At 39.2% G+C, this 25924-nt stretch overlaps 1 protein-coding gene across 2 annotated transcripts in view; it reads left to right on the forward strand.

The window, feature by feature from the left end:
• Grb14 (growth factor receptor bound protein 14) overlaps positions 1-13310 on the forward strand; it is a 98536-nt gene extending 85226 nt beyond the window's left edge. For both annotated transcript variants that reach the window (XM_050122016.1, XM_050122023.1), the window contains 6 exons: positions 3101-3181; positions 8927-9043; positions 9140-9212; positions 9353-9440; positions 11464-11557; positions 12935-13310. In XM_050122016.1, the coding sequence (XP_049977973.1) occupies positions 3101-3181; positions 8927-9043; positions 9140-9212; positions 9353-9440; positions 11464-11557; positions 12935-13081 (600 nt within the window). In that variant the 3' untranslated portion in view covers positions 13082-13310. The remainder of the gene's footprint in view (positions 1-3100; positions 3182-8926; positions 9044-9139; positions 9213-9352; positions 9441-11463; positions 11558-12934) is intronic.
• Positions 13311-25924: the final 12614 nt, after the last annotated feature.

Genomic DNA, 25924 nt, shown 5'->3' on the forward strand with positions numbered 1-25924 from the left:
AAATGAATTTTTAAAAATTTCATTTTACATTCCAATCACAGTTCTTCCTCCCATCCCTCCTCCCATACTTCCTCACCTTCTCCCCCCTCTCCCAACTCACTGCCCATCCACTCTTCCAAAGGGTAAGTCAAGAAAGCCTGGCCCATTAAGTTGAGGGAGGACCAAGCCCCATCCCCCTGCATTAAGGCATAGTATGGCATCTCACCATAGGGAATGGGCTCCAACAAGCTAGCTCATGCACCAGGGATAGATCCTGGTCCAACTTCTAGAGGCCCCTCAGATAGACCAAACTATACAACTCTCTCCCTCCTGCAGAAGGCCTAGTTTGGTCTCTGGGAAACGCCACAGCTGTTGTTCTAGAATTCATGAGTTCCCACAAGCTTGGTTCAGCTGTCTCTGTAGATTTCTCCTTCATGATCTTGACCTCCCTGGCTCATATATTCCCTCCTCCCTCTCTTCAACTGGATTCCCAGGACTCAGCCTGGTGCTTGGTTGTGGATCTTTGCCTCTGTTTCCATAAATTATGGAATGAAAGCTCTCTGATGACAGTTGGGATATTCACCTATCTGATTACAAGGGAAGGTCAGTTCAGGCACCATCTCCACTATTGCTAGGAGTCTTAGCTGGGATCATCCTTGTAGGTTCCTAGGAATTACCCTAGCCCCGGGTTTCTCCTTAACCCCATAGTGGCTCTCTCCAAGATATCTCTTTCATTACTTTCATTCCTCTCCTCCCAACTGAACCATCCCATTTCCTCATGTTCTCATGCCCCATTCCTTCTGCTTTACCGCCCCCCCCCTTACCCCCAGTTTACCCAGGAGATCTCATCTAATTCCCCTTCCCAGGGGGATCCATGCGTCCCTCTCAGGGTCCTCCTTGTTATTGTTACCTAGCTTCTCTGGAACTGTTGGTTGTGGTCTGGTTATCCTTTGCTTTACATCTGGTATCCACTTATGAGTGAGGACATACCTTCTTTGACTTTCTGAGTCTGGGTTATCTCACTCAGGATGCTTTTTTTCTAGTTGTTTGCAAATTCCATAATGTCATTGTTTTTTTTTTTAATAGTTAAGTAGTACACCATTGTATAAATGTACCACATTTTCTTCATCAATTTTTCTGTTGAGGGGCATCTAAGTTGTTTCCAGGTTCTAGCTATTATGGATAATGTTGCCATGAACATAACTGAGCAAGTGACTTCATGGTATGATTGAGCATCCTTTGGGTATATAAGCCCAAGAGTGGTATCACTGGGTCTTGAGGTAGACTGATTCTAAATTCTGAGAAACTGCCATACTGATTTCCAAAGTGACTATACAAGTTTGCACTCCCACAAGCAACAGAGGAGTGTTCCCCTTACTCCACATCTTCTCCAACATAAGCCGTCCTCCAGATTCTTTGCAGACATCTCCAGAGTGGGTTTCCTCACAGCAGTTTGTATGCTTGTTTCTCGAATATATGATCCTGGCTTACTTTCCCACAGTAGCATTCTAGTTAATTCTCCATGATACTGTTTCTTGAAAGTAAAGGCACTACCATTATTTACATTTGGAAAATTGAAACTCTGTGTTGTAAATCTAATTCATTCCCCATTTCTTTGATGCACGAAGTCAAAAATAAATATTGTAAGAATACTTAAAGAAAAAGTGGCCTGAGAGATACTCCACCTGATGGAGTGATTTTTTTTTTAAGTGGGAGGACCTGAATCACTAGAGTGATGGGATTCCCGGAACCCATGTGAAAGGAAGGCTGGCTTGAGGGCAGGCATTTGTAAGTTCACCACTGGTCAGCCAGCCCTGCCTACCTGGCAAGTTCTTGGATAGGATGTGGGTTTTTTTTCTAAAAAGAGGAGGAGGAGAAGGAGGAGGAAGAGGAGGAAGAGGAGGAAGAGGAAGAGGAGGAAGAGGAGGAAGAGGAAGAGGAGGAAGAGGAGGAAGAGGAAGAGGAGGAAGAGGAGGAAGATATAACTGAGGAATTACAACTAAGGTTGATCCCTGGACTACACACACAGACACACACCTACCCATTCTAGGTCTGTGGATTTTAGCTTGATTTTCCTTTAGTTAATAGCTAATATCCACTTATAAGTAAGCACATAACAAATGTGTCTTTCTGGGTCTGTGTTAACTTACTATGGATGATTTTTTTTTCTAATTCCATCTATTTACCCCAAAATTTTATGATGTCATTTGTTTAACAGCAGAGTAACATTCCATTATATAAATGTATCACATTTTCTTTATCCATTCTCCATTTGAGGGGGCATTTGGGCTGTTTCCAGTTTCTGACTCTTATAAATAAAGCCACTTTGAAGGTACCTGAGCAAGTGTCCCTGTGGTAGGATGAAGTGTCCGTTGGGTATATGCCCAAGAGTGTCATAGCTGGATCTTGAGGTAGATCTATTCCCAATTTTCTGATGAACCACCATATTAATTTCCATAGTGGCTGAACAAGTTTGCATCCTCACCAGCAATGGAAGAGTGAACCCCAACAGAAGAAGGGGAGAAAGAATTGTGAGAACCAGGGGGATGGAGGATATTTGGAGAACATAGCCTGAAGAATTAGGGCTCACAGGGTTCACAGAGACTGACATGGGAATCACAGAGCCTTCTTGAGTCTGTGCTAGGTCCCCTACACATTTGTTATGGTTGTTGTCTTGGTATTTTGGGACGACTCCTGACAGTACCAGTGAGGGTGTCTCTACTGTTTTGTCTGCTCTTGGGACTTTTTTCTTCCTATTAGGTTGCCTTATTCAGTCTTAATATGAGGGTTTGTGCCTAATCTTACTGTAACTTGTTAAGTATGTTCAGTTGATATCTCTGGAAGGCTTTCTCTCTCTCTTCCCCGCCTCCTTATCCTCCAACCCTCTGAGGGGAAATGGAAATGGAGTGGTGGATCTGGGGGAGAGGGGAGGTGGTGGGGATCTGGGAGGAATGGTGGGATGGAAAACTGCATTCATGATGGATTGTATGAGAGGAGAACACATAAAAATTGTAAAAAAAATAAAAAGGAAATGTGTATTGATAATATATAGCTATGAATGGGTTGACAGTCAGTCAGTTGATATCCTGAGAGCATGTTTTCTTGTGTGTCTGTTCTGCAGTATGGAATGCAGCTGTACCAGAATTACATGCACCCATACCAAGGTAGAAGTGGCTGCAGTTCTCAGAGCATACCACCCATGGTAAGGACCAAGGTTTCAAATCTTGACTTCATAATTATATCATCTAGTACTTCATTACACTAAACATATAATGTTTACATTTTGACTTTTGTTCTCAAATAAATTCTCTTGCAACATTTTCATGTAATGTTACAAAGAAGTCTATCTATCTATCTATCTATCTATCTATCTATCTATCTATGTTCAGTCTCTGTAATAAAAAACACAGAATATATAAGAAGCATTCAATGAAAGCCAATAATTTTATTGTTAAAGTAAAAACAATGGAAAGGATTATGTGAGGCATTCAGGGTCACTATGACATCTGAGATAAGATCATAATAAGATAATTTATAGAATATTTTTCTTGGCTATGTGGATTATGCCTCAGTAACCATTGATTTGAGTTGTAGATTTATTGATGTCTTTCAATATTAATTTAGTATTGTTATAGCCAAATAACATACTGTTATCAAAAAATTTGAAGGTACATTATGAATACTCAAGCTCATCTTCATCCTGATATTTTAATAATAATGTTTTTTATATTCTAGGCTATTAAAAAGTCATCTGCTTTCCAGGAAACCATAAAACTAGTTGAAATCTAGGTCATCCATGACATTTGCACAGAACTGCTTCCCCAGCTTCACCTTGATGTTCATTCGTAGACACACGTCTTGTACTTTCTCAGAACTTAATTTTAATTCCCTATCCATTAACACAAAACATTTATTTCTGAATGTAAAGTTTCTGCTCTGTTTTTTTTTTTTTTTGCTGTACTCCTTGGTATTTGAGTGCATTCAAAATTCAGGTGTATGTGCCTGCGTTACAAATTAGTTAATGTGCGTCTCTGAAATCTGCGTCTCCACTGAGGTTAACATACATTCTTCATGGCTGTGACCAAGGAAGGTCCATGTGTCTCACTGCTCAGCTAGCAGATGCAGTGTCTTGCTCCAGGAATCAGGCATGAAATGATGCTGGGTACGGAGTCTGATAGAACTGCAGAGAAAAAGCCCTTAAATTTTGTAGTTATGTTCCTTTAAGTGGTCGAAAAATAACTTTCCATTTTTGAAACATATCCTTATAAGCCTTAAAATAAGGAACTAAGGAAGATAACGAATCTTATAAAAGCAATCTCTTTAAGGTGGGTGTTTTTATACTTTGCCAGCTTACTTTTATCTTTCAATCCCTCGCATATAAAAAAACATTGAATTTTATTATCTTAATCTTCTAAATCTCTCCAAATTTCTTTTAGAGTCTGAAGTTATTACGATGAATTTGTTAACAGCATCTAAGCCTTTGGAAGCAATTATTGTTTAATGGCCTTTTAATCATAGGAAAATATTATAATCAAGCTTCTTTCCATGCCCATCTCTGTCATTAGCATCCAAGCATGGGGTCAACTCTTACCTTTAGAAACTGTTTAATACGGGAAATGCTGGCAGTCAAGGTGTGTGTGTGCGTGTGTGTGTGTGTGTGTGTGTGTGTGTGTATGGGAGAGAGAGAGAGAGAGAAAGAGAAAGAGAGAGAGAGAGAGTTCAGTTATAGTGTAACTTGATTACTATGTATAGGAAGACAAACTCCATTGTGACTCTTGCTGGGTCTGGGGACTGAAGAGGAGAAGCAGTTTAAGTGTGTGTATGGGAGAGACCTGTCCTTGGGGTGGCGGTGATGATCGGAAAGGGCAGTGTTTATGACTTTTATCTATGTAGTTCATGAGTTATGTGCTAGAGACTTGGAAGCAGTGGGAGACGTTTTGCTTATCCTGGCGTCTGTGCAGGATCCCACTTTTCTAGGTTATTATGGAAGAATTAGAGGCTTAATAGAAGCCACACCCTGTCACCTACCTTAGCTGTTTCTCATTCAGGGACTACTTAATAGGATGTCACATATAAAAGACAGAATTCCCAGTTACACATTTAAAGGCATAGTCTATAATTTTTCAACATATATACACTTTGAGAAGAGAAATGATGAAAGCAGTTCATACACCATACCGACCACCATAACTGCATACAGTTACCCCTCATTGACGTTGAGATGGGAATCAGCTGCAGTCATTTCAGGAGGCTGGATACACCTGGTTTTTCACAGGGCAAAGTAAGGCTTCTTGTGAAAGAGGGGCCTGTTGATAGGGTCCTAGCTGGAATGGGGAGACAGGGGAAATCAACCAGAGTTCCCTCTTTTCTCCACTTTTGACCTAACCTATATATTCTAAACTCAAGTTCTTTCCTGTGCCTCCTATTGGTGTCAGTAAAAGAACCGTAGACAAGACACAGCATGTCAGTTACCCCTTTTACCAGAAACTGTCTACATGACTTTGGCTAGTCTCTGGCTTCTTACTGTGCAAAGATAAAGGGATTATGGAATAGTCTTTGAGGACAACGTGTCTCTACTGTCCTGTGGCTCTGTAGGGATGAGATGAGGTGACAATATAGGAGAAAGTCTGTGCCCTTTTTGTCATGAGGGGCTGTGGATTTATTCAGCTCCTTCGAATGGGATGGTGTGCCTGGTAGCTAAACTCATAAAGAGACATGTTGTGCCCAGGGCACTAATAGTGGATGGATCAGATTTCAGCGTGGGTTGGAAAACCCAACCTAGTCCCAGGCCCTTTCTTGTTAGGAAAGAAGGCAAAGGCTGTTACAATCATGGACTGTTTCTTGGGGGAATGTCTCATCCGTCCCCTAAGAAGAATGGGGGAGAAAAGGAGGCATATAATTGAGAAATCCAACCAGTTCTGAACGTTATCAGCATTGCTTTCCTATGTGAAGAAAATCGAGCTGAAAATGACCTTTGCAGGCTGTCAAACTCAGCTTCCTTTCTATTTCTTTGTCCACTAAAGGTAAACTATTAATTTTTCATCCACCACCTGCCATTCAGTAGAAAACATTTGCTGTATTACTGTTTTCCCACAGTGTAGTTACCATAGCGAATAAAAATGTTCGTTGCTTGTCGTGCAATCTCCTTACATTTGCCAGGTAATTATGAACATGGGATCTTATTTTACATCCTTGTCTGCCATTTGTGGGGAAGAAAAAAAGAAGAAGAAGAAGAAAGAAAACACAGAGCAACTGATTGTGTTTGTGTCTCTTTCCTAACATCATTTTTATGTTATCAGGCACTCGAGAGTGCAGAACCATCTTGGCATGTGGAGGTAGAGATATTATAGGGATCAAGCTATCATTAGGATCGAGGCCAGTTACTCTGTGTTGGGGCAGGTGGATGATTTTCATTAAGGTCGGCAAAGCAAAGGCATAGCTGACTGGTCCACAGCCCGGCACAGAAGATCACGGGGTGAGAAGGGCAAGCTAAAGTGTGACAGCAAATAGAGATTATAGAGACAGCATCTGCCGGAAAGAGCAGCCGTCAGTAATAAAAACTCCCCGCAACAGACAGGGGATTGCATGCGGGTCTCAGGAAGAGAGGTGAGCCGTAATAAGGCTGCAACTTCTCTCATGTTTTGAAGAGAAAATAGCAGATTCTAATAAGTAGGGGTCTGTGATGCAGTGATAAAGGAGCCCTGAATTCTTCCTTGTGGATAAAATTTTGTGTGAAGTCCACATGTGACCATGGGTTGTTGACTGAATCCTCGGGGAGGTAAGAAACGGCTCTCTCGGAAGGTTCCCACATGGGGCATGGCTTCACTTCACCACCATCACTACACTCTGGGTTCATTCTTTTAATAATTAGTGGAGATTAATAATAAGTGTCTTTCTTTCATGCTGTTTTCTTTGGGAAAGTCTTATGTTATTTCCCTGGCTTATGAAAACAGCAAGACTCTTAAACTAGGGACTTTGAAAATTCTGTTTTCTGGATTCTTGACTTTGTGGGGTGATAAACTTTTTAAGAGATTTATTGCCAAATAACACCCTAAAGGAAACTAGGTCCAGGCATTGATTGTTTTGTTTTCAGAGAATGGAAAACAAAAGAATAAGCATCATAACAAAATAAACAACCAAATAAAAAACTGATGGCCTTCTCGCTTATTTAAGGCAGTCTTCATTTTGTGACACTGTCTGTGGTTCAGGCTCAGGTGTGTAGTTTCCGTTTTTCCATGGGTCTCCCCAAAAGAGGGATACAGATGATGTGTTGAACACAAACATTTGAATATTATGGAAATGTCTGAATTATTATCCCACAAAATTTTGCTTCCTAAATTTAAATTAGAGTTGGTGCCAGAAATTTTAAAAATAGATGTCCAAGTTTGTTCCTCCATAAAACACTAGTACTTTTATTCAGAAACTATGATACATTTTAGAACTATAACAAACAATGAAAAAAAGTAAGTTCCTCAGGATTTTTAAATTCCTGACATGGTATTCTTTGGGTTTGGGGGACTATAAATTACTATTCCCTAGAATTCTTAGAAACTTTGAAATTGTGTCTATTTCAAGGGTACTTTTATACAATTTCTGTACTATTATATTTGGATAACTAAACTCATTTTTATAGAATATACACATCAAAAATTAATAATAAAAACATGAATACTAATTCTAAGTAGATGTTTGCCAACTTAAAGTATACCTTTTGTAGATATGTGTTTTATAAAGAGTGAGTCCAGGCTGGAGAGATAGCTCAGGAGCTAAGAGCACTGATTGCTGGACCTGGGTTTGAGTCTCAGCACCCACATGGATAAATCTTCTATAACTCCAGTTCTGTGGAATTCAGTCTCTTCTTTTAGCTTCCCTGGGCACTACATGAGCAGACATATATGACGAAAAAACACACAAAATAAAAGACTCTTTCATAAGTAGTTGAATTTGACACTTAAATGCTTATTGACAAAAATCTTAGAAGGATGAACTAACAGATCATTTTAACATAATAGTTATGCCTCGCTCAATAGGTATTTTGCCATCTTCCTGGAAAGATGAAGAGCTAGTTTATTTCAAAGTTTTCCTAAATCCATCCATGCAGTATTCACTTAGTTATCTTGCCAGTTACCCAGTAGCTCACTGGATTGATGGATATTAGACCACCATTTTACCTTATACACAAGTTAACTTTTAAATTTCTGATTAACCACATTCAGAATCCAGTAGGAGGCACAGTCTAGAGAAAGCATTGGAAAACCACGAATTGTTAAATAGGCAGGTCTTTTTTTCTTCAAAGGAAGAAAATGACTGATGTCTGGTCACCTAGAAGACCGGAGTGGATGTTGTCTAACAATCTGGTGATGATTTGCTATTCTATGGAGCAAGCCTTCTGGACTCCCCCAATATCCTGAACATTGTTTAGGCCCTCATCCTGAGCTTAGTCTCCCAGTGAATAGAACCCATCCTTATGAAGAAGGTCCCATGAACTTTATTAGTAGATAAAATTCATCTACTAATGGAATCCATCCTTACGCTTGTTAAATCCTTCCTCCCTAGGCCCCTACCCTGAGCACTGTCTCTCAGTCAATAGAACGGATGCTCATCGTAAAGGTCACAGGTGCTTTGATACTTTGCAAGGGAGTTCCTATGTAACTATGCCTAAAGCTTTGTTGAAATAATTGTCACATGGAAACCTCTCTTCAAAGAATTGCTGTGCATAAATGAGTAAGGGAAATAAACTGTGAAGTCAGACTCTGGAAGTTTTGACGCAGCGCCTGCTAAAGACACGTGGAATCTGCACCTGGCATGGATCATTTCCCTGCTGACCGTGACCTTTGCAGGGTCCCTGACCAAGTGGACACATATGGACAGAAAAACACTGAAGGTTAGTTGGTAAGGTATACATTGATAGCTCAAAAGTTTTTGTTCTATTGTTTGAATCTTTCAGAGAAGCATATCGGAGAACTCCCTAGTAGCAATGGACTTCTCAGGTCAGAAGAGCAGAGTCATAGACAACCCCACGGAAGCGCTTTCCGTTGCCGTTGAGGAAGGGCTCGCTTGGAGGGTAATGCTCGCTTCGTTGTTCTCATATGTTTATGATTTGAATCATTTTAGAAGATTAGAAGTTGAGATTTTATTTTCGTTCCTTTTTTATGCTCAGAAGAAAGGATGTTTACGCCTGGGGAATCACGGCAGCCCCACGGCCCCCTCGCAGAGCTCAGCTGTGAACATGGGTATGTCTCCTCTCAGTGTTCGTCAGCCAGTGGAGGGAAAACTAGATGGATGGTCCTTCAGATTCAGACACATGGGACAGGATGGACAGTGCGTGTAATGAGATCATGGTCATTTCAGACAAACCTTTGTCTTCCTTCAGCTATCCATCGGTCCCAGCCATGGTTTCATCACAGAATTTCTCGAGACGAAGCTCAGCAACTGATTATCCGGCAGGGGCCTGTGGACGGGTAAGTTTTATATTTGCAGTTTGAGCGATAATGTTTGGATTTTTTTCCCTTTATGAAAATGATAACTTGGCACATACTAAGAAATTTTAATTTTGACTCATCACAAATGAGAGGCCCTTTTGTTCCATAAGTATGGTTGTCACTCTGTTATAGCAGTGTTTAATGTCTGTGTGTAAATAACGGACAGGATACTTTATCCTTGACCAGTTAGCATTAATATCCATTTTGCCTGAACGCTATCATCGCAAATACTAGTGGATGAATGGTGGCATCTGAATCTCTTGAGGTGTCAGCATTTTGTTTTGTAAATATAACAGATATAATCTAAAATATATTTTATAGCATGATGTTTTCATAAATCAGGTTTCTTGATATGTTGCAAAATATATTAATTAAAAATTTTCTTGTATATTTTGAATTCTTTCCCCATTTTTTGTTCTTTTTATGTCTTTATTGCCATTTCTCTAAAATAGTATGTGCATATAAAATTGCTTTTTGGCGATAACCCTTATTATTTTTAATGAGTATAAGAGAAATAAATGAATTAGCCAACATTTATAATAAGGATTTTATGTTTCACTTAGTATATTTCATTCACTTAGTATAATTTTAGCCATCTTTCTTTCTCAAATGCACAGCAAGTTGGAAGGTGGGGTTTGTGTTTGAAGAGGAAAGAAAGCAGCATCCATTTAAGCAAGTGGTGATGGATCTTTTGTCTGCAAAAGTTGGCTCAGGATGTTGACAATATTTAGTTTTTTGATACTGGCATTTAGATAAAGATGCACAGATGCACATCTTAGATTCTAAGAAGAGATATGACTATGTTTCTATAAGTCCTAGTGTAGTCCCTGGGGTTCTAAATGTGATGGGCTGCAGAGTTAGACAGAGAAGAGGCCAAGAAAAAAAAATAATAAGCACTTACCTAAGTGTTCTAGAAGATCACAATTCCATTAATTTTTGAATCCAGTATTTGTAAGTTAAATGGTATAATTGAATAAAGAATAATATTGAATATGTTTCTTTAACCTTTTTTTCCTTTTTTTTTTTTTTTTTTAAATTTGGAAAGATGTGGCTCTGCCAAGTACACCACTAGGTGGTAGTGCTGATCTTCTTGGGGAAGAGAATTACAGCTGACTTTACCACTGAAATGCCCTCTGCCCAGTCCCCCAGTGATGTAATTTCTGAGTCTCACACAGTACACAGGAAATGGATGCTTTCCTCAGACATTGGCTGCCGCTTGGCCCAGGCACAGGGAGATTAGTATTGGAGTCAGCGTAGGGACATTTACACAGGGTGCCTCCCAACAATTAATACAAAACTAGATTTGCACAGCGCTGCCAGGAAATACGAATCCCTGCCTGGTAGTCTTTTTTCCTTAGGCCATTAGGCCACATCTTGCCTGTCTAGCCTGACATTATAAAGGTTTTATGCTGGCCTCTTCAAGGTTAAAGTGCAAGTTTTTTGGTGTTTTTTTTTTTTTTTTTTTTTTTTTTTTTACTTAAAACATCTTTACCTAAACAATTCCGAGATTAATTTGTTAGAATATATTCATTACTTAGTACTTGTGTGTGTGTGCTGGTAGAAACATGAGGACCCACTGCAGGAAAAGGGTAAAAAAAACCATTTGATTCCAAATAATTACCTCCTTTCAAGGGCCTGTCAGGACCCGTCAGTTAAAATAGCAATGTCCATCCTTTGTGATGGATATCTGTGTGGGAGTACCTAGGTTCCCAGTGAGAATAGGGCATCATAGTAGTTACTGATGCCACTTTAGAGTTACATTGATAGTCACAATCATGCAACCTGCCAAAGGGTTGTGTATCTACCCTACTATACTCCGTTAGTATAATGACAGTTTAGCACTCTTGTTTTCCGAGTTGCATGGTCTTTCTCATTGGTCAACCAGTAAAGGAGGCCCCGAATCTCCCATGTATACGTATGCTTTCCTGCATTTGAACACGATGTATTTCTGTGAAACCTGAGTGTGAAGAAAGTCACAGTGAAATTCCTTCTCTCTCTTTAGAGTTTTCTTGGTACGGGACAGTCAGAGTAACCCCAGAACTTTTGTACTGTCAATGAGTCATGGACAAAAGATAAAACACTTTCAAATCATACCCGTAAGTAACTGTAGTCACAGTTGCATGTCCTGCAATCCATTGGAGATGCACAGATGCATGTATTGGAGTTGTTCTTAGTGCATACGCTTTGGGAAACTTTGGTTGTCTTTTGTTCCTTTTAGCAAATATAATTTCGGAGCTTGTGCTTTGACTAGAGTTAAGTTTGGCAGAAATGGTTTTATGAGCCTGAATTAATATAAGAAATACAGGAATTGTAAAAATTAAATTTCCCTCTGTTCCACAAAATGTGATTTAGCAATACTGTGTAGCCCTCATGCCACACATTGTTAAAGGCCACTAAAAAGTCCTTCTTCTGAAGGCCACTAACAGATTATTTTACAAAACAGTGCTTAAAAGCCCCTGCCTCCTTCTTCCTCTCAAATATATATACATTTTTTCATGTTAACTTCTTTTTAACCATGACGAAATCAAAGGTGTTGTATAACTAGTGGATATACAAATTATTCTTAGAACATTAAGAAAATCCTTTGTTATAGTCTGCTTTGGTATTCCTCTTGTGTTGCTGATGCATATACATATGTGTGCATGTGTGTGGTGTGCACACTGGGAGCCCACAGAACAGCAAAGATATAATTCATCCTCACAAAGGTATTTCTTAGGTTGCCAGAATGCTGGTGGTTCCTCCTGAGTCTCCTCTTTCTGAATTTTTCCAGTAGTTGCCTAAAGTGTCCTCCCTGCTTCTTTGATTATTTTTTATTACGTGATCAGCAACCCCAGCAAATATGAAGAGCTTTGTGCTCCCAAAGCATGACTAAAAACCAGTCCACAAATCAAATCACAATCCCAGAGAACCTAGACAACAATGAAGACCCTAAGAGACACATACATAGATCTAATCTACATGAGTAGTAGAAAAAGACAAGATCTCCTGAGTAAATTGGGAGCATGGGGACCTTGGGAGAGGGTTGAAGGAGGGGGGGGAGGTAGGGAGGGGAGCAGAGAAAAATGTAGAGCTCAATAAAAATCAATTAAAAAACTGCAAAAACTCTAAATGAAAACAGATGTTTTATGCTTAGTAAAGACTACAGAATCCTCACTGCTGATAAGCAATTGTTGTGCTATCCTAAATATGCTGAACACTGGGAGAATTAGGAGAGAAAGAACTAGACTGCTTAATAAAAGAATAGATAGTTCCTTTTAAATGCAGGAAATATTACCAGGCAAAGTGGATATGGGGCTGTTTTCATTGTCCTTAGTTTTATAGACTTGTTGATTTAGGCTTATGAAAACATAGTGTGCAGAGAACTATATTTGCAGTTCTGGGCGGATTATCCCCTCCTTTGTTTTGTTTTTAAAATATTTGCTTGTTTGCTCATTGCTGTTCCTTTCACTGGCTTGTTGCTTGTCCTATTGAAGGTGGAAGATGATGGTGAGTTGTTCCACACCCTGGATGATGGCCACACAAGATTCACAGATCTCATCCAGCTGGTGGAGTTCTACCAGCTCAACAAGGGAGTCCTTCCTTGCAAGTTGAAACATTACTGTACTAGGATGGCCCTTTAGCCAAACTGTATGTGACTCACAAAAAAAAAAAAAAAAAGGAAGAAAAAGGATACAAGAGAAGAATGTTTAAGGAGAAAAATAAAAAAAAAATAGGCTGAAAATAAACCATGGTGAAAAAAAAATTGAATTACAAGAATGGTCATGCATTGAAACTTAGTGAAGACTTGGATTGGTGTTATACTCATTACTTAAAATTTATTAGTTAAAATTAAACCTTAGTAAAAAAATACTTGCTTGTGTTTTGTGTGATTATACATTCCTATAGTATTTTGTTAAACATGTAACTTTAAGGAACAAATTGTCTTTGTTGACTTTTGTACCACCGGAATTCTCACCATGAAGTATGAAAGAGCAATGGGGGTAGGTGTACAGACTTGGGGACACATGCTTCCCCTGAGCACTGATGAGGCAAAGACTTGACAGGCGTGAGCTCAAGGTCTGACTGTGCCATGAAGTGAGACCCTGTCTTAAAGAACAAGGCTTTGGATGTAGCCACGTGGTTCTGCCATTGCTTGAAGTCCTGGGTGTGATCCTCAGCACAGCCAGAAGTGAAAACCAAAAACTGATTCAGAATGTTTCTTTACACACTGTATTTCAGCTATGCTACCTTAAACATATTAATAATATAATAAAAGCTTGAGTTATCAATTAAATGGAGCTACCTATAACTAGGCTTATATAGTTATAAACTATTTTAATGTACATATACTACTGAGTTTAAAATAGTCAAAGCAGGGAAAAATCCAATTCATATTGTTAAGTGGGCTAAATTATTTTTTAGAAATTTGATTTTTGTGATAATTCATAATGTTTTAAAATCACTAGTTATACAGTGTCTTCAAGTAATGGACCCTTAGTTGTAGATTATTAAAATTTTTTCATTTATTAAATTAATTCATTCATTCATTCACTCATTTTTTGGTAGAGAGATTATCTTTAAAGAAATAATCAAAACATAGGAAAGGTTAGGATAATTAACATGTGCTTCAAGATTTATAATATATGATTTTGTGCCTGGTCACCACAATATTTCACATTTCACTCATGGTCTGGTTTGCACCATACTTTAGATCCTTTACTAATAGATCGGTTTCCCAACAGAGCAGGTGAAATTCAAGGTTTCAAGTTGAAAGATCCAAACAGTTAAACCTGTTTTCTTCTCTTTGTGTGTTTTCCTTTTAGCTCCTCACTGTGGTAGCTAATCGAGTTGCAAATTTGAAACACTGAGATACTATCCTCCCTCATCATCTTGGAGACCTTCCAGAACGAAGCCAATACCTCCTCCTCTTCCTTTTCTCTGCCCTTCCTCCTTCGGCTCTTCCTCTTTTCTTTCTTTCTTTCTTTCTTTCTTTCTTTCTTTCTTTCTTTCTTTCTTTCTTTCTTTCTTTCTTTCTTTTACTATGACTCTTTTTTTTTCCTTTTGGGGGATAGTAATAGTTGTTCTTAAAAAAGGACTAGAAACAAAACACCAGCAAACATTGATATATCCTTTTTTTTTGTTTTGTTTTTAAACTGACCTTTGTAAGAACCTCATGGGAAAGTTAAAGATTTCTTAAAAAATATTTCAGAAGTGCATACTTTATCTTAGATAACAGTGCTGTATTTTGGTAACAGAACATGGTAAATATTCCCAAGATGCTAATAAAATCAGTCATCACTGAGATGTAATTATTGTTCAACTTATTTTAACATTGCAAGCTTAACTCCTGAAGTACTGAAACATAGGCCATCCTGGTCTGCTCTCTCTGAAGGCTTAAAGATACAGGATCTTTAACTGTATCAGTCCCTCCTCATCTTCCAGAACAGGTCTGAGTAGATCTGATTTATTTCCAATTCATGAAACACACTTTGTGTTTTGAGTTAGAATACATTTTATCATTTTTACACAGTCCAGATAGATAATATCATAAACTAGGCTGCTCGCATAAATCCTAATCCTAATCAATTGACCCATTTGTGTTTGTCTTTGTTATTTATGTCTCTGACTGTATTCATAATCTAGAGTTATTTTAAATCAAAGAAAATTATTGAGGGAAGCTTGGTGAAGGGAAGTCATTAGTTTTTATTCCTTTTGAAAATGTGTGTGTGTGTGTGTGTGTGAATTTAATGTAATATTAAGTCTGGTGATGTCAGACTCATTCAATTGCTAGAGGATTTCAATGTATTCCTCAGAAATTATGAATTACCTTTAGGTTATTTTCCACTTTGATATAACTCTGTTCACTCAGTTTGCACAGTTTGGATAAGGGTGAGGAAGAATCAGTTGCGTTCTTCTCTGTCTGTTCACATGTTGCAGTGTGTTCCACTCTCTTAGAGAGGAGGAGATGGGGTGCGAACACCTATTCTCCATTCTTTCTCTTCCCCTGGTACTTAAGGATAGAGTATTATCATGAAATATTTAAATATCCATGAAAACAAGATTAAAAAGTGTTAGGAGTGTTGTGTTTAAAATTAATTGCTCATTTGTGCTAGAGTATAGGCCTTGTCTGGTTGAGGAGACTAGATAGGTGTTCGGGTTTAGTGTTCTTTCAGAGGGCTTACCATTAGTTAATCAGAATCCTCTAAGGCCTCTGACTTTTGAACAATGATAATTGCAGACATTTTATTTGTATGTTTAGTCCTCAGGTTATAGTGTCTGGGTGGAGGAAGGATTGTCATCGGTTCCCAGAGCTGGCCTCACTATTAAGAAAGATGTTCTCTCCATTGACAGATATTTGTAAGCCCCAAGGTGTTCTGGATGCACCCAGTAGCTGGCTGAAGCTTATGGTCATTTGTCATGGGATGCCTTGAAATGTGTACAATTGTATAATGTGTATAAATAGACTTGGAGCTAATTGTGTAGATACATACTTCTGTATTCTTCTGATGACCTCATTGCAAACCCTGATGAGAAGTTTCTTTCTGGGTCTACTTCTGGAACAGTGTTTTCTGTTTTTCATGTAAATCTTTGAGTTTCTATCTTGTGTTCTCTGGAAGCTCAGTAGGTGACTCAGAGCTCTACTTACACTCCCAGAAGGGCAGAATAATCTTCTTGAATGCAGGGCCCCTCTAACATTTGTTGAACATTCATCGACAGCTCCATGCCTGCTCTGGGATGTATCATCTTTGCCAGTCTTGGCTCTTGCTTTGCCCATCTGTGATGTTTAGGAATGTTCCTTGGGTTATAACTTTGATTTTTGCATAAAAGAAAGGCCAAACTCTTGCTCTTGGCTGAGGATGTAAAAAAATAGTCACCTTAAAAATATTGCAGAAGTTTCTCAAGTATGTTTCTCTCCAGTACAAATGCACATTTGTGTAGCTGAAATGCCATGTGATCGGTTCCTCATCTTGCCAATTGCCTTCCTAAGTTCACAAAATTCCCAGCTTTCTAATTCAACCTCACTCAATACAGAGGCAGTTAAGATGACAGCTTGGGTTTTACATTGAATGAATTCCAAACCATTTCCTGTAAGTACATAGCCCTAGCAAAATAAGGTTTTTTTAACTGTTAGAGTACTTCACCACGGCTAACACCATTGTTATCCTTATAGTCACCATCATCTCTTAAATTGCCTTGACTCTTAATTAAAATCACTCATGCAGGACAGTGGTGATGGACACCTTGAATCCTGGTACTTGGGAGACAGGCTGGCAGATCTCTATGAGTTCAAGGCCAGCCTAGTCTACAGAGTGCTTTTAAGGACAGTCAAGGCTACACAGAGAACCCTGTCTTGAAAAAAACACACACAAACAAAAATCACTCATAAAAAATGGTTAGTAAATTGTCTAGACTCTCAACAAAGAATTTATATTGCATTATTGACTGTACATTTAGGTCCACTGCCTGTTAGAGACATCCCTCTTCTGTGTTTTGTTTTGCATTGCTTTGTTGCCCATCCTTTGCGCTTCATGCCATGAGCAATGTGCTTTGTATGGTGCGTCTCTACTTTTGGTCTAGGCCTCCCTTCAAGGCTGTATCTTGGAAGTAGCCATGAGCACTGCTGCTGGTCCTGCCCCTAACTTCTGCAGGGCCAGTGAAAATGGCCAGACTATGTTTGTACCAGATCCTACAGAACATCCCTAATTGTTTTCACCTGCTATGTAGGGCAATGAAAATGAATTTGCTATTCTCAATTGTTGAATCTTCTTCTTTCCTAGTAATGGGAAATACAATAAAAAATATGGAAGGATGAAAACTCATTTTGGGGATATCGAATGGACACTATGGTGGGGGGAAAGGAATGCCGGGGTAGGTGGGAAGTTAAAAGAACTCTTCCTAGGTGATTTTTTTTTTCAACACTGAGGAATTAGGAAACTGCATACAATCGTCCACTGTGAGACAAAGTAGGATTTGCTTTAGTTAAGTGAGACCACAGTAAGGTAGTTCAGTATTTTTTTATTCCATTTTTTAAAAACTTATTAGGCATTGTAAGTAGGATTTATCCCTTTATTCATCTTTGCATCTCTTTTACGCATCTCCATTAATTGTGGTGGCTGATGAACGTGCATGGCAGAAGTCTGAATAGTCCTTCAGGGAAAAAAAGAAGTTGAGAATGACCTTCTCTACTTAGGCTGTGGTCTTTGTCATTGAGAGGACCCAGAAAATTTCCATTCCAAGGACCTGCTTTATAGATGTGGTCTCCTCTCCCCATCTTGCACCCCTGTTACTCTGATACCTTTCCTTGGTTTCGCATAGAAAATTGCTTAGCCTTTCGACTTTCTTGCTCTTGTGTGTCTTATCTTCTTGGTACTTTTTGAACTTGTTCTTCACTCCATGACACAATTATGAACTCAAATTTTTTAAAAATGGTGCTTTCATGTAAGTTCCAGAACCCTGTGCAGTAGTTGAAATCATCTGTGAAGCTCCTGAAGAACTGGGATCTTAGTGGCTGGGTTTATAGAGAGAATGCAGCTGCCATTCATTAGTTAACTAATATCAAGATTGCTGAAGGTGTCATCCATTTCTTCCCCACACTCACCTGTCCCCAGAAGCTGTAAGATGTGTGCTTAAAACAAGTCAGAAGAAAGGAAACTGTTGGGACTAATTGAGTCCTGGCCTTGAACTGCTCTTCCCTGTCTAGAGCCTTCTAATTGAAGTGACTAAAACCTGTGCTTTGCCGAGAGGATCAGAGGATGGGATTTTCACCTGTGGGCCATTGACTGCAGGGTATTTAAGCCTCCAAGGTGCTATTAAAAGAAGGGCTTTTTGGTACGAGTGTTGGAAGGTCTGTGTGTCGATCTGTCTCTGCGTGTGTATTCTCAACCTCCAGCCCCTTGCCCGAAGCTCGCGAACTGGGTTCTAGCGCATAGAGCACAGACGGGGGCCCGCGGTGCGTGGCAGAAACATCTTCGTGAGTAAAACATTAGATAACCTTGGCAAAATCTAATCATTCAGAGTTATGACTCACAGATGGCACAATACTACGAATACTGGTGTTGACAGTGAGAATGCCCTGCGCATCATGCCTTAGCACTTCATGCTAGTTACCCCTCATCTAGCTAAGGTAAATTCATTTTGGGCACGTGACTTGTTTTTGCAAGTAGTCATAAGTGATTACTATCTTATATGTGCTTCGAGCACTGCCTGAAAGATTTTGGAAATGGCTTTAGAAGATTCTGCATGCGTGTCTATGTGTATTTTATGGGTGCAATTGTATGTGTGTGTGTGTGTGTGTGTGTGTGTGTGTGTGTGTGTGTATGCACATACAGGTGTGTTCATGCATTTGGAAACCAGAAGTCAATGTTAGGTTGTCTCCTGCAGTAGCTGTCCACCTCATGTGTCGACAAGGACTGCCACTGAACCCAGAGCTCACTGATTTGGTTAGATTTGCTGGTTATTGAACTTCCAGAATCTTCCTGCCTCTACCCTACCTCCCCTCCACGCTTCTAGTGCTGGGTTATAGAAACAGGCCATCACACTGACTTTTTATATGGGTTCTGGGGACTGCGGCTCAGATTACCCACGCTTCTGCAGCAAATACTTGATAGACTTTGCCATCTCCCCTACCCCTGTAATAAGTTTTGATTGATATGGTGGTGAGGTTTTAGGAAATTAAGAGTATAAATATATAATTTCTGAAGAGTTTGGTCCCACTGATGGAGTTGAATCTATGAATATGTGAACTTCTAATATTGGAACACTGAGGACAATAGTGCCAACGTTGAAGCAATGCTTCTCGAGGTGTACTTTGTGAATTAAATTCACAAAGAGATTCTCAGAGTTTCTACTATAGGTGGGCAATGGTGCCACCAAGTTTCTAGTGGCAATAATCCTTCCAGGTCATTGTTCTTCATTTGAGAATCAAACTAAACTTTAGACGCAGTTCTAAACTTTGAGAATCTTAATTTACTTGATGTTTTCTGGCTCATTGGATTTTATCCTAATTAGAGCAGCAAGGAAATTCAGCAAATTCCTGGCACTGTGAGATGACAATCTTGATGTCCATTGTGAAACATTAAAAAAAAAGCTTTATCTGCTCACTTAGTTTTTCTTATTTTAACTCAGAACAGTAAAAAATTTTATCAGCTACATTTTACACCAGGCAGTTACCATCTATGACTGATTTACAAGATTTTGAAGTCATCCACTAAACGCAATGGAGAGATAGGGAATACGATTTGGACAACACCCAGGGAAGAGCACAACATGCAAAAGCTACCAAGTCTCTTTTACCCTCTGCCGCAAGGAGCAGGAGAATCCATGCAATGCTAGAGGACAGCCAGTAGGTGTCACCAGTGCGCCATGGATTTGCAGAACCAGTGTTTTCGCCTAGGTTCTCTCAGGATTAACTGGCTGGTGGTCTTGTACCTCATAACATCCAATATGTTTTTCCCTTCCCTTATAAATTATTGACAGACTCTGTGCCAATTAGTTCTACCAGTTGGTAGGTTTGTTATCAAGTTAAGCTTCAAGACAAGAACCTGGACTCGAACGATTAAAAATTTAGAAGCAGTTGATTACATATGCAGCCGGTCTGTGAAGTTACTTCTTGAAACTATTATATTGTTTTTTAATACTAATGATTTGTCTAATTAATAAAAAAGGCATGAAAGGGTGTATGATAAAGTGAGGCTTTTGAGAGAATGAGGATAAATGTCAAGAAGTAAGTACATTGTTAGGATATGTACGCTGTGCAAGATAGATACAGCTATTTTAAGAAATGATTCCCTTCTCAGAAAATTCTGTATTCTAGAATGTCACAATGGTTATGGAAATTTCATGTCCAACAGATGAATGATCTGAGAGCTAATTAGATAGATTTTGTAAATGATATAGTTTTTTGCTTGAATTAAAAACCTTGGTGACTGTTGTGGATTTTGCAACTTGAAGGTCTGCTGTGTTGTCAGCAGCGAGACACGGAGGCTCCCATCACACGAGAGCACCGTCGAGACTCCAGCCCCTGGCTTACAATGGAGCTCTATTTTAGTTGACAATAGAGTTAAGATATGTCCCTAAGCAACTCTTGATTGCCAGCTTTTAGGTTTTAAAAATGCATGCATGCATCTCCAGGTCTTGGCTGCTTCTCTGCTGTGGGCAAGAGTTAAGATTCAGCCCCCATCTCGCCACTGTCACTAGCAAACAAGCCACTGAAACCTCTTGCACTTTTCTCCCTCCATTAACCAAGGGTAGGGATAGCTAGTCATGGACTTCTTTGCTCCATGTTCTGTCCCATCACTGGTTCTTTGATTAGGTAATTCCCATTGGAAAAAAAAAATCCCGTAAGGGTAGTTGTGCAGTTCTGACTCTGCAGAGAAGAAAACAGAAGGGCTGAAGCTTGCTTTCGAGTCATGGGGCGTGTGATTCAGCAACCTTCGATTTCAAAAGGGTTCTGTTCAGCACATAATGCTGTTGCTGGGCTTTCGAAGGCCCAGGCATTGCATTGAATACACTCCATGGGTAGCACATTCACGAAGGGCTGGAAGTGCAGGCCTCAATGTGAGCACCATTGATGCGCAAGTTTGATATTACTGGACAGAAAGTATATGCCAAGCCTCTTCCAGAGTCCTTTGAAGTGGGCCCTTCATGTCTGTGCTGATCTATAGGATTAAACCTAGTAACCCACACCTGAGACACCGTGAAGACAGGGCCGCGAGGAATATTAATGCTGATTGGCTAACTTGTGAAACACGATTAGAAGACAGGGGAAAATGTTCTCAGTCTTAAAGATGGGAAAAACCACCAACAGTAAATAAATGTGATTAATTCCCTCCAAGTTAGCCTGAGTTCTAGGGTTGACTACCTCGTCTCATGCGAATGCATGGATGTGCAGTTGTTCGCAGTGGCATATTAACCCCGACGCTGCTGCAGAAGGAGATGTACAGGTGCATTGAAACCAAGGAAAGATGACTGCTTTCACAGCTAAAAAGTTTGCTAGGTTGTTCGTAACTATGTGTTCTAATCACACAATATGATTTGATTTGTGGTAAAGCACTATGGGTAAATAATATGGCAACTATTAAATGATGTTAAATATTAGGAACCAAGATTCTTTATTTACCAAAAATGTATTGGTAGCATAATTTGTCTTCTATTCTTTAATAATTTAGGATTTGCTTGTATAGTGAAAGGATTTTTTTAAAGTTACATATTTTGTAGTTACTCAAATGTAGTTACTCAAATTTTCAATACTTCAGTGGGCTAGGATTTGTGGGAGCCAGCGTGTGCTGGGGAGAGGGATAAGATCACATGTCTCCACCCCAGAAAGACTCGGGGCCAAGCCTGCGTATTAAATCTGTGACTTGAGATGAGCAACGTTTCCTTTCACAAAAAGAATTGCCATATGAATCCAGATTATACACACAAAGCAGAAGGCCTAGGTTGTAGAAGAAAATCCTTCAATAAATATTATTTTCTATGTCTTTTTCTTTCTCTTTTGAATACAACAGCCATTCCTTAAGTTCAAAGGATAAATGACCACTATGGTAACCACATGTCTTTTAAAGCCATGTAAGGATTATTATGTCCATTCTCACTATGTTTTTTTCAATGTCATGTATTCTAATTTGTTCCTATTTTTTTTCTAAAGGCGGCTGTAGTAGGAGAGCACTTGCCTTGCATGCATGAGCCTTGGTTTGTGTTCAGCACCAATACCACACTCAAGAGAGAATGCAAATCACAACTAGCTCGAGTTCTCTGCAACACTCTGGGCTATGCTTTTGTGGGTTGCTGTGTTTGTTCTGGGTAGGTTCCTCCCCTGCCCTCTTTTTGAATCCATTCCCCTAGACGGAGACATTTTTCTCACCCAGGGTCTCCTTTGCTATTCATAGTCTGACTGTACTTCAGTGAGCCACAGAAAAGGCACATTTCCACTGAAACCATCCAAGAAAAAGACAAAGTTAGATTTATACGGCAAACTGTTCTCTCAGAGGTTTACATTCCTAAGAACACATTCAAGTGTACTTTGTCAAATTAGCGTGTGTTTGGAAGAGCCTGGACGGTTCTCTTGGACAGGCGTGGCCTTTCATGTTCTGCTGTCGGGTCCTGCCATGCTGTCTGCCAGGATAGGCAGGCAAATATGGTCTGATTTGAATAATAGATATGTCTCCCACCAAAAGATACAAGAATAGAACAGAATCTTTCCTCAGCACTTAAAAATAATTTTGATGGCTGGAGAGATGGCTTGGTGGTTAAGAGCACGGGTTGCTCTTGCGTAGGATCCAGGTTCAATTTCCAGCACCTAAATGGTGGCTAACAACTGACTGTGAATATAATTTCAGAGGATGTGGCACACTCTTTGGCCTCGACACATGACACGTACATGGTGCCCATACTTAGGCAAAACACTCAGACACAGGAAATAGATATAAATAAAAACTAAGAAATAATTTTGATTCTTTCTTCTTTCCTTTGCTAGCATGTTAGCAATATATGAAAATAATCTTCAGTTTGTGTATAAGGTAGCTACTGAAGCTGTTTGGGGCTGAGATTTTATTCTAACTCTGACACACCTATTTAACATTTAGTGATCACATCCTATTTCCCAGCAATTGTCATGTGGTGAGAAACTGAAGTATAAAAAAGACAAGGTCTTTGTCCTCAAAGAACTCACAAGCAAGGAAGCCGTAAAGCTATGAACAGGTAATTATGAAAATATGCTGTCTAGATAGAGAACAAAATCGCATATACAATGACTCTAAATGGGTAACTTCACCCTGCATTTACTGTTATTGTTTTCAAAAATACATGTTCTCATCTTGTATCTTTTCCTCAAAGATTTTAATGGAAGTGTTCAAAATATTTTATCTCCCCTCATACTATTGTTTCCTAACATTCAAGTTCATAAAATCTTAATTTCCATGTTCCAGGATAAAAATTTTAATATACATATATACAAACAAACATATATACTTCTGAATTTTGAATTGTATTCATAAGCCTCCTTCCTATGCACAAATTTACCTTTTAGATTTCAATATATGACAATATTTATAGAAAGAGTCTATGGCATACACTTACTATTTTATAACAGTAATAGTATGGACAATGCCTGTGAATAGCCACACAGACTACAGCATTTTATATTTCCATATCACTTGATGCTTTTCAAAATATATTTTTTAATATCTGAGTCTTCGGATACATGTTTCCCAGAAGAAATGGACCATGTTTCTTACAGACTAAAAGGGGCAGAGTCTATGGCTCCCTCTTTAACACAAAGAAAATTCCAAATGTTTACGTGATCCTTGACTTGTCAGAGATTGCAGATGCACTTCAGATACGGTTGACTGATTGTATAAATGAGTTTTTCCACTTTTATAGTTATATCAACAGACATTTCGTTAAATTATACTTAAAGATTTGATGAGATAGGTACTGTGGAAAGCCAGTCAGCTCAAATTTCATTGTCACGTTCTGATTAGTCTAGGTGTGGCAGAGTCTGAGAGGGTGGTCTTAATCAGCGCAATCATTTGCAGGAAGTAATGAAACTTAATAAAAAATAATTCCGAGAGACCTCGTTAAGCTGGAACATTATTATTAAACAGATATATATGTGGAAGACTGTACCAATAAATTTCGGAGCTGTGGACACACAACCACATAAAGAAATGAAGGTCAGTGAAGAGGAACCACTTCTCTTGTACTGGGAGAAAGTGTGCTTCCCGGTCTTGTTTTATTTCTCTGCTAAAAAGAAGAAGAGGTGCTTTTGGTTTTCCACCCCGACGTGTCTGAAAAATCCAGTAAGTCTGCATGCATCATGTGAAACAAAAGCACATTCTAAAGAAATGTATTGGATTACTTCTGCTACCCAAGTTTAAGATCTAGCTGGACACAGCAGTCTCCTGAAGTTTGGGGGTCTTGATACCCTAATAACAGTGCTTTGGATTATAGTCATGAGTAGTGATGTAGGATTACTTAATCCAGAGAGTTTGCTTTTGAATGCAGAATTTATTTATTTATTTATTTTTTAAATATTTATTTATTATGTGTACAATATTCTGTTTGCATATATGCCTGCAGGCCAGAAGAGGGCACCAGACTTCATTACAGATGGTTGTGAGCCACCATGTGGTTGCTGGGAATTGAACTCAGGACCTTTGGAAGAGCAGGCAATGCTCTTAACCACTAAGCCATCTCTCCAGCCCCCGGAATTTAGTAAACACTCATTATAGTTGCAGTGTTGAGCTTAATACAGCTAAAGCCAACAGGTGAATATGCTTGAGACCAGGTTATGTTAGTTTTACAATTAACAATAATTTTAAAGTTCTTCCTTTGACATGAGATAAAGAAACAGATGTGCTTGGCTGGATTTGCTTGTTACAGAACACATATACACACTGGCATGAAATGGCTGTGGACTTAAAAACAACCGGCATGCAACTTCACACAGGAAACTGCCAGTACAGATGACTACAGCGCAGCTGGGCCAGGAGAAAATCAAATCCATTACAGAACACAGGGGATTAATGAATTTTGTAAAGAGACCGAATCAGATGGATTTTAGATATAATTGTTCAAACCCAGGCATCAATGAAGATAAACATTATATAATCCCCTTAAAGATCTTTTTTAAAATCTGTGTAAAATATCTCAAGAATTTTTCTTTCTTTCTTTCTTTCTTTCTTTCTTTCTTTCTTTCTCTCTCTCTCTCTCTCTCTCTCTCTCTCTCTCTTTCTTTCTTTCTTTCTTTTTTTTTTTTTTTTTTTTTTGAGACAGGGTTTCTCGGTAGCTTTTGGTTCCTGTCCTGGAACTAGCTCTTGTAGACCAGGCTGGCCTCGAACTCACAGAGATCCGCCTGCCTCTGCCTCCCGAGTGCTGGGATTAAGGGCGTGCGCCACCACCGCCCGGCTCAAATTTTTATTTCTTATACTGAATCCAATAAAGATGTAGAAGAGCAAGAAGGAGTTACCTTTATTTGATTTTTGTATTTCCTTTTAGGCATAAGAAGTTAGGAAAGGCCTGACTCCTGCTTGCTGATTGCAGCCTTGAACAGACTTATTTGAGAAGAAAAGTCTGATAATCCGTGAGCCATTTTTTTTGGGTCGGGACACCTTGCATGTTCCCACTCTGGTTCTGCACTAACAACTGCATTAAAGCTATTCTTTCCCCTGATTCTTGACTGACAGTCAAATGTTGGTTTTATTAATGTATGCGTTTAGGAAGAGATTTAATAGTCTGCTCTTGTTTTGTGGTTTCTCTTCTCTCTTTCACCTGCACAGTCCATGGTCTCTCTGGAAGCCCTCTCGAGCCGCCTGGTAGCTCTCGCACCTTGGCCCTAGGCAGACATCACCAGTGGCCATCAATGTTGAATTTTCTCTCCTGCCAGGTTCATGGAAGATTGATCCCTAGTGCTGGGAACAAAGCCGTGTGCCACCACACCCTGCTCAGAAAGCCATTTCTGCGATTGTTTACCATTTCACTGCTTA

This window comes from Alexandromys fortis, unplaced genomic scaffold (genome assembly GCF_014885135.2).
Source record: "Alexandromys fortis isolate MF-2015 unplaced genomic scaffold, M_Fortis_MF-2015_v1.1 scaffold_8_9099976_23576923, whole genome shotgun sequence".
NCBI lineage: Eukaryota > Metazoa > Chordata > Mammalia > Rodentia > Cricetidae > Alexandromys > Alexandromys fortis.